This window comes from Terrapene carolina, unplaced genomic scaffold, assembly GCF_002925995.2.
Source record: "Terrapene carolina triunguis isolate 2854851 unplaced genomic scaffold, T_m_triunguis-2.0 Scaffold231, whole genome shotgun sequence".
Lineage (NCBI taxonomy): Eukaryota > Metazoa > Chordata > Testudines > Emydidae > Terrapene > Terrapene triunguis.
This window is the reverse complement of record NW_020664582.1, coordinates 19,007,225-19,016,287: the sequence shown is the minus strand read 5'-3', so window position 1 is coordinate 19,016,287 and position 9,063 is coordinate 19,007,225. Positions and strand designations below refer to the sequence as shown.

The 9,063-nt window shown below is 58.8% G+C and overlaps 1 protein-coding gene across 1 annotated transcript; it reads right to left on the bottom strand.

Moving 5' to 3' along the window:
* Positions 1 to 4,136: 4,136 nt before the first annotated feature.
* TLCD1 (TLC domain containing 1) lies at positions 4,137 to 9,057 on the bottom strand. The gene is made up of 4 exons (XM_024207076.2): positions 8,847 to 9,057; positions 7,816 to 7,898; positions 6,582 to 6,664; positions 4,137 to 5,821 (listed from the first exon to the last, which is right to left on the bottom strand). The coding sequence occupies exons 1-4, from the start codon at positions 9,035 to 9,037 to the stop codon at positions 5,426 to 5,428; spliced, it is 753 nt and encodes a 250-aa protein (XP_024062844.1). The 5' UTR covers positions 9,038 to 9,057; the 3' UTR covers positions 4,137 to 5,425.
* Between the last annotated feature and the right edge of the window lie 6 nt (positions 9,058 to 9,063).

Sequence of the window (9,063 nt, the reverse complement as noted above, 5' to 3'; positions counted from 1 at the left end):
ATTCCTACTCTCAGCCTGAGTTGGCTCTTTCCAACTACTCCGTTATAGATTCACTAACACTACAGTGCCCCTTTGATTACCAGCCCTTTAAAAATAAGGTTCATTTGGTTTTGTCTGGCATGAAGTGCATTATCCCTGCTGCAATACAGGGCTTAGTTCCCCTGAAATGCACTATTTGTGTTGTGCTAGCATTGAAGGCCTTAATTAGGTTCAAGGTGCTAATCCGGGCAGTCTTAAAACTAGCTGCTGTTGCTAACTGGAAATGAGGGATTGCCATCAACAAAAATCTTTAGTTGAAACCAGCTCTTCAAAGTGTTTGAAGAATAGGTAAGAATGTGGAGTGCTTACCTGTGGTAGGCAGGACGTGGATGCAAAGAACAGATGCTAGAAATATTCTTCCCTAACACCCCCCAGTTGTGAAGGGCTGGGGTACAAGGATAGACGCTGGGAGAGAATGGCTGAAAGCCCTGGCCAACCAATGAGTGATTATCCTCTGCCTTGTGAAGTCCCCCCAGCAGTTGGACGGCTGTTCTTCGCTTCCTGCCCTAAAGTGCTGGGTATGGTGACGTTTGCATTCCACTGTGGAGTGATCGGCACTTCAGCTAGGCAATGGTTTGTGTGTGCATGCTGACGCAAAAGTGCTGTGTGGATATAAGAGCTCTAAGGACCTTTGGGCAACATTGGGGTTTTGGGGCCAAGGTGGTGGTGTGAAACCTATTCTGATCTGTCACTTAAGGCTCAGACAGAGTTGCCACTTCAGGGGAGGTTTCATGCGCTGGGATGCCTGTGAGTCTCAGGCAGTAGAACTGGATTGTCAGGGTAATTCACCCCAATGTGCCTCTGGCTGAGGCTCAGCAAATGACATCCTTTGACTTTAGTTCTCCCCAAAGAGAAGTGTGGGGGTGTGGTGGTGGTTATATGGAAACAGCGGTGCTGCTGATGGAAACCATCCATTTGGTGTTGGTTATTACTACAAGCCAGGGGGTGCAGTAGCACCCCTAGTTCCGGCACCACGGCATGGAAATAGTTAATCCCTTTTTTGGTAGGAATGATTTGACATTTCTAGGGGAGAAAACAGCTTCTAAGCAAGGCATGTTCTGCTGTGAGAAAGACTGAACGTTCCCCTCTACAGAGGACTGGCTGAACCTATAGAGGGAAAGTGCACAATGGAGAAGCTTCAAAACCAGCTGTCTGCACTGCCACACCTTGGCTGCCTCCATGCTGTGCCTGGGAATCCCTCTGCAGAACTAGCCATACACCAGCAGGGGGGGGGAAGGACTTAGCTTTGGGGTGAGGCTCTGATGGCTCCCCCATGACTCTGGTGGGTACAGTGAGATGCAGAAGGCAGGTGCCAGACTCCAGGGAGAGCATTCCATGGGGCCTGACTGGCAGCTAAGGTGGGGGAGTGTTAGCTGGGCATTGTGAAGGAGAGCTTGGATTTTCTTCTGGTCATGACAGCTCCCCAAGGCTGTGGGTGCCTTTGAGAATCCAGCCCAATGCACGGGGGAGCCCCTTGGCTAGCCTTGCCAACACCTGTACTGTGAGTTCCTAGAGCTGGCCCCCTGGAGCACTAGGTCTGCTCTCCAAAGGTGGCCTGGCCAAGTGGCCACATTGGCCAGCCAGAGTCAGCTTCGTGCCCTGAGTCTCATTCTCCACCAGGAGCGCTGGTGTGAATACTCTGGTTGTAAGGAGGCTGGCCAGAAGGCATGTGACTCTCTCTTTATTTTCCTTTAGGGCTGAGTGCTGCTAGACTGTTCTGGGCTGGGCAAGGCGGATGGGATGGGATGAGAGCGGCTGGCCCTTCTGCTCGCGTCAGGCAGGCAGGCCCACGATGCTGCTGCTGCTAATGCCCCGGGGCTGGGCCAGGCTGCTGCTGTATCATGTATTGCATTCGCCCAGGTGAGTGCAGACTATATAGGAAGAACCAGGAGCCACTGAGCAGCCGCGGGCTCAGGCTCCTGGGGCAGAAGCCCTCTCTTAGCTATGGAGTTTGAGAACCCTGCCTCTGTGCATGCAGCACCGGCTGCTGTGCCCATGACTTCATGAAGCACAAACTCCCAGCATGCACTGCACTGCCCACTTAGAGTGATGGCAACAGGGGTGAGCTTAGATATGACCTGTCATTCATTATACCCTGCTCCAATTGGCAGAGAAGGGCACGTGACCAGTTTCCTGCTCTTGACTTCCAAGCTGTGTGTTCGGCTGCTGCCAGCGCAGGGAGGAGAGTGAGGGGTGGTGCCAGGGGGAGAGTGCGGAGGGGGACAGCCAGGCTGGCTTCCTCCATCTTCACCTTTTCCACAAGCCACGGCAGCATCCTCGCCTGTCTCCCAGGGACACGCAGAAGCTTGAAACAGCGTCAGCCAGGGGCCTTCATTTGAGCAAAGCTTCTGTAACCCAAGGAGGGCCCTCATCAAGGAGAAGCAGGTATGTAGACGGGGCCAGAACTGCCATGCGTTTGGGGCCGAGGGGAGGCAGCTCCATTTCATGTAATCATCCATAGCCGTGCCTCATTCAGCCCAAAGGCCAGTGCCACTCTGGCATGGCCGCTAGCTCCCTGCAGCTTGATTGCTGACCCCCCCGGTTAACCCTGGCCTTGGGTGCAGGGGTAGTGGTGGATAACGGAGACCCTCTAGCGAAAGGCCCAGGGAGCCAGAGGGAGAATCCAGGCCTCATTTCCAGCAGGGCTGCTCACGTTGGGGCTGCCCTCGGGACCCCCCCCAGTCCCTGTTTGCACTGCAACACACCGAGCCACCTTCCCAGCCAGGCTCCAGGCCAAAGATTTATTCTGGTAGCCAAGTGCACGGTCTCTGTCTGCAGGTGCCAGCACCAATTTGCCTCCCCCGTGCTGCATAGGAACTCCCAGAGCAATGGCCTTTCACACAAGCTGCACCTCCAAGGCCAATCAATCAGTTAGCATGGGTGTTGGAGCAGCCTGTCTGCAAGCAGCCCTGGCTATCTCCAGCCAAGGTCTTACCCACTGCCCCCCAGCATGACACCTGACCCCATACACAGCTCCCTCTCTGCTCCAGAAGTTAGCCCTGCCCTGCATTACGGCTGCAAAGCAGTGACCCAGCAGCATGCATCTGCCCTGGATGGATGCAGGAGGTAAGATGAGGGAATGCACCCAACTGCGTATGAGGCCTCTGGCTAAAGGTGAGTCCCAGGCTCACCACTCCTGGATTGGACCATTGGAAAGGGGGCAGCTGCGCACACCCCACCCCTGACCCAAGAACACTAAGGGGTCACTGGATTATTTTTAGATGAGCCTGGGAGCCCAGCCTACGGCATCTGCCTCATTGCTTTGGGTGGAGTTGCAATAGCGTGACTGGAGCTGCCAGGCCAGTTTCTCAGCTCTGCGGCTTGGTGCATGGCTGCTCTGGTTGCAGGGCTAGCCTTTGTCCTGGCTGGGTTCTCCACAGGACGAGCCAGTCACCACCACCGCCTAGGGCCAGTGTGAGCTGTGTGCCCTGCTGTGTCCTCTCTTCAGCAGAGTTCCTTGCGTTCCAGAGCCCTGGTCCTCCCTGTCGGGCCTGTCCCTAGATAGCACCTGCACTGGCCAACGCAGCAACTAGGTGACATTAAAGACTATGCTGCACAATGCCCCTCTGCTCCTGTCAGTCCACGTCTTCCCTTTCTCTGCAGCCTTCATTGTTCAATGCTCTGCCCACCCTGCTAACCGCCCCCAGAATCCTGCTGACTTCCTCCCTTCTGGCTTCACCCATAGCTTCCCCCCCCCGCTGATAGAGCCCTGCGTCTCTCCCACACCAGCCCCTGCAGTCCCTTCTCAAGCCCTGGGCCCCTCCTACTCTGCCCAGAATCCTGACAATCTTTTCCAGCAAAATTCACCACCTGGCAGCCGTTTCCCTCACCTGCCCCTCGACCCCCTTCCTCCTCCTCTCCTCCACTTAAACATTCCCCCCATTCTTTGGCTCCTTTCCCCTGGCCTACAAGTGGACACTCATCTCCTCCATCCAGAAAAACTTCCCCCCCAGTCCCACCTGCCTCTGCAGCCACTGGCCAGCTCCCTCCCTCCCACCCTGTCTGCAGAAACAGGGTATCTGACACTGAGCTGCATGTCAAGTATTGGGGGTGGCCATGTTTGTCTGTATCCACAAAAACAACCAGGAGTCCGGTGGCACCTTAAAGACTATCAGATTTATTTGAGCTGCAGGTGTAATCTCTGGTGTGGGCAGACAGAGCCAGCTAGCATGCTGCAAGGAGCTGTGGCTGCCAGGCAGTGGGATGGGCTAGCAGCTCTGAGTACAAACCCTGCCTATGTACAGGGGCTGGCTAGGACCCGCCACTACACTATTTTCAGTGCTGGACCTTCCCTTGGAGCTAGTGCGGGTCTGTCTACCTGAGCCAGAACGTCAGCTCCAGCGTAGACGTCTGAAGGAGCCTGGGCAGGGCAGCGTAGGGGGGTCGTGTGGTGACTGACAGCACCAACAATGCGGGGAGGAGGGGAAATCTGAAGGTAAAAGTAAATGGGGAGAAAACAAGTACAAAGCCCAACTGCTGTCAGCTCTTACGGGCAGGCACTGGCTGTTCTTTGTCCAGCACCTCGCGCAGTGGGGCCCTGGGCCAGATCTGGTGCTCCTAGGCCCTTTGCTAATACCAGTAATAGAATCTGCCCTGCAGAAGGAGGGGAAGCACGTGTACCAGGGTGACGGTCTGGAAAGCAAGGGGCAGGAGTGAACATGCACCATGGGAACTGGGTGAGCCCAGACGCTCCCTTGGAGAGCCTGCTCCGGGCATTGGCTGGAATAGACTGAAAAGCCAGCAGCCCGGTTCCAGGGGCAGAAAAGTCCCCCGCCCCCACAGCAGATACTACAGGCCCCTCTCCCACAACCATCCTGTTAGTGAGAGGCTGATGCTACTCCCAGAACTTTAACCCTGCATGCCCCAAGCACCTGCGTATCCCACCTCCCCTGCCTCAAAGCCCTCTGCCCTAGCTCTCCACGGCCTGTGCGCCCACAGCTGTCCCTGCCTTGATGGCTCCTCCCCTTCAGCGTCCGTAACAAGCTGCTTCCTTCCCAGCCCAGTGCACGCTCTGCCCCGGGAAAGGATGGCCCAGATGTGCTGCAGAAGCTTGGAAACAGACAAGTATTTAATGCATGTAACATCCCATCACAACATGGAAGATAAACCCTCTTTCCCAACCAGCTCCATCCTTCCCCTCCTGCTTTGCCTGCTGGGACCCCAGCCCCTGGGAGCAGCGCGGGGGGGGCAGCGGGGGGCAGCTCAGGCCATCGCGCCACAAAGCACAGGCTTCGTGAAGTGACTGCAGAGCCCTGTGCCGGTGGAGCTCAGCTGTAAGGCACATGTGGTGCAGAGCTGAGGAGGTGCAAAACGCCCCAGGTCCAAGCCCTCCACTGCAAGGGGGAGGAGGGGGGTCTGCACAACCCCACAGGCGTTGCCCCTTCACTCAGTCCACTAAGAACTTCTCCCCGCCCGCGTCCTTCCCGGCGCGCCGCCTGCAGGAGTCTGGGAAGAAGTCGGAGCGCAGCAGGCGGGAGAAGTACGTCAGGATCATGGCATCCAGCAGGAAGAGGTTGACTATCAGGAAGGCTCCCTGACCCCGCACCTCCACGTAGCGCACAAAGTACCAGGTCAGGTAGGTCTGGGGCACCAGGCGGAAGAGGAAATACATCACCAGGTTGACGTACTTGTTGATCCTGTAGAGGGTGGGAGCTGGCATGTTGCTCAGCTTCAGCAGCATGCGGATGGTCAGGAAGATATTGCTCACCTCCACGAAGAGCGACAGCATCCCCGCTGCCACGAAGCGGCCCAGGAAGATCCCGGAGAAGAACGCTGAGATCGCCTGGCAGGGAGGACCCAGACACAGGAGTGAGGCCGGTTGCCTTCCCCTCCACCCCCCTGCCAAGCCCAGGCATGGAGCTGAGTGCCTGACACCAGGCCCACTCCAGAGGAAGGAGATTAGAAGGCAGCCAGTGAGGGGGGGAGCCCCTCCAGCTCAGCCTGCAGGGCCGTGGGTAGGGGGGAGCCATCTCTCAGGAGCGAGCAGATTGGTTGAGCTTCCCGGGGCTCTAGCCACAGTTGCATGGCCACTCCCCTCTCACAAGGTTAGTGTAACCCAGCTGGTGTCCCAGCCCGGATGTACTAACCAACCTTTCTGAGCATGGGAGGTGGGCAGGTCCCTTGGGCTCTTTTCCCCACCTCCAGCTTTACTCCCCAGGGAATCACTCGTGTGTCCTGGTTGACTGCCCCATTTGGCAGGTTCCTGCTTCTGCATGCCCACCCTGCTGAGCACACCTGCCACACAAGGAAAGCTGCAGGTGAGACTCGGGCAGGGAGCTGCTCCGAATCTGGGCTTGCAAAGCAGGCGTAGGCCCGTGCCCCTGAACTTCAGCCCTGCATCACGATCTGCTCAGCTAACAGGCAGCGAGGCCAGCACAGGCCAGACAGCCCCAACCTCAGGGACTCGCAGCCCTAGCCTCCTGTGGGGCACCCGTCCTGCCTTCCCACCTCCCCGGGGTCACTGTCAGTTCCACTCAGCTGTGGGTGTATCTGGAAAGAGCAGAGTCAACTCAGCTGAGCTCACTGCAGGGGCCTGTACTTGCCATGGTATGGTGAACCAGGTACTCCCAGGAGGCTCGGGACTGGTGGCTCACAATGATGTCGAGGGTGTCGTGGATGAAGTAGCCTGAGGAGGGGAGGCGGAGAGCACAGTGTCAGTCCGGGGTGGGGGGAAGTTACACTCACACCCTGTGCGTCTACAACAGAGCCTCCATTGAGAGCTTTCAGCTGTCATCCAGTGCCAAGGCTAGTGAGATGGGGCTGCATTAAACAGTGCCCCCCCCATTAGTAACTAGCCAGGTGGGAACTAAAGTTGGGAGGAACACCCGATGTCCTGACTGACACTCTCAGTAAGGCAGGTTCACGCCTCTCAGGTGCATGCGTGATCACCAAGACTAGTTTGCCCACACACCCCTGTAGTTACCACAGCAAGCAGGGTGGAAAGGGATTCTGGGAGCATCTACAGAGGGTAGAAGCATGCACGGGGAACAAGAGTGAGACCGTCTCTAAGGCGGGGAACACAGTCTGGAACAGGACGCTGGGAGCAGGAGTGGCTCTGTCTGGAATGGCTCGATGACTGTGCCGCACAGTACGGCAGCAAAAAGGCCTGTGCAATTTTAGGCGCCGCAGCCTCGTGTCATGGAGCAGGGAGGCGAGCGCCCCTGTGCACAGGGCTTGCTGTGTCTGGACACCACCAAGGTCCTGAAAAGCTGCAGGCAGCTCAGCAAAGAGCAAGCGAAGCGACCGGGGAACTGGAGGAACTGCAGCTAATTAGCCAAGCCACAGATTTAAATCTGTAAACAGTCACTGAGGAGGAACAGGCCAGACAGCTCTGTCAATGCCTAAGGAGGAGCATTGTGGGTGGGACCAGGGCATGTTACAGGAACAACAGGATGGAATTAAAGCACAGGTGAGCTGAAGGCTGAACACCATGAAAGGTTTTTGAGCAGTGAGGGGAGAGGAGCCTCTCCCCACACTGCAGCCCTGAGCGCCTGCGTGGTGCTTAATAGGCGGCCGCGCAGCTTAGAGGGAACTTAGGTGAAAGGTATTGGGCTGTACAATACTCTCCCATGGGATGCAGCAGAAGACCCAGCATGTGGGACTTTCCAGAGTGGCCTGCACAAAGCCCTGGAAGGGATGCTGCTGAATCAGTCCTGCATGGAGCTGGCTGGGGCAGCAAGATGGGGAAGGTTCTTCCAGCTCCAATTTCAGCACCTCTAGCTGAAATGCAGCACACAAGGCCCCTGCACTGGGGGAGGAAGGGGCAGAAACCCCTACCTGCAGAGAAGCAGAGAAGCAGGTATCCCGAAGTGGACGAGATGTTTTCAATGTCCATCAGCATCTCAGGAACCTGCCAGACGCTGGGGAGGGGAGAGACACGCAGAGAGGTGTGTGGTTTCATATAGTCTCATCATAGCAGCCCTCCTCACCTCCCAAGTGTCATGGTGCGCGGGTCACTGCCACACTGCGGGGAGGGGCATGGGCACAGTTCCTCTTCCTGCGTGACTCGGGGTGAGCAGCAGTAACTCCCCCACTAGCCTGAGCGAAGAGAAACAGCAGGCCCCTCCGCCAGCCACTCAGCTCCTTCCAGGGCCGAGCGGGAGCCCAGCACGGGCCTAGGTTGTGATCAGTCCCTCGGTACCGTAAGAGTCAGCTGGGGCCTTTGATCCTTTCTCCTTTGCTTAGTGGCTCATGCTGCAGGGAATCAGCCAATGCTCCAAGCCCCGCTTGGAAGCGCCTGGACTCCCTGGGACCTGGCCCATGGTCAGCTCAGCCCTGCCTCCCTGGGCCAGGCGGGTACGCGGAGTGCCCCACTCAGTGGAGGTCTCCTCAGCACAGAGCGCCCCTTGCCATGGGTGCCCCTCGGGGCCCTCCCTGCAGCGCAGGCACGTCCCCCGCCCTCCTGGCCCCCTCCCCATTGGGGTGCAGGGGCTGCGCGCCACTGGTGCTGCGCGCCCGCTGCTCTCTCGGGGGCAGGGCGGGGAGGCTAGCGGGCTGGGCAGGGGGGCCAGGCAGCAGGACCGTGCTCTCGGCGGGCAGAGCCCCGGAGCAGGGATCGGACACGGCGCGCGGGAGGGGGGCGCTCGGGCACAGAGCAGAGCCCATGTCCCGTGCAGCACACCCGGCCTACGGCCTTGGCGGGCAGCGCAGCCGAGCAGCCCCTGGGGCCGGGTGCAGGGGCTGCTGGCTCAGAGCTGATCACCGCCCGCCTGGGCGCTGGGGAGCCCGGGCTCGCGGCAAACACCGCTAGTGCGGAGCCGCTCTCGGGAGCACAGGGGCGGGGCGGGGGCCGGGCCCGACTCACTCACCACAGCACGGCCCACAGCCCCGTCACCACCGAGTGCACGAAGGAGACGAGCAGGTTCCGCCAGCGCCAGGCGCGGGTCGGGTCCCGGCGCACGTGGGCGGGCAGGGGCAGGCGGCGCAGCCCCCGCTGCAGCGCCTTGAAGAGCAGCGTGGAGCCCAGCACCAGCCCGGCCGCGCGCAGCCAGGGCCCCATGCCGCCGCCTGGCTCCCCGGCCGGCC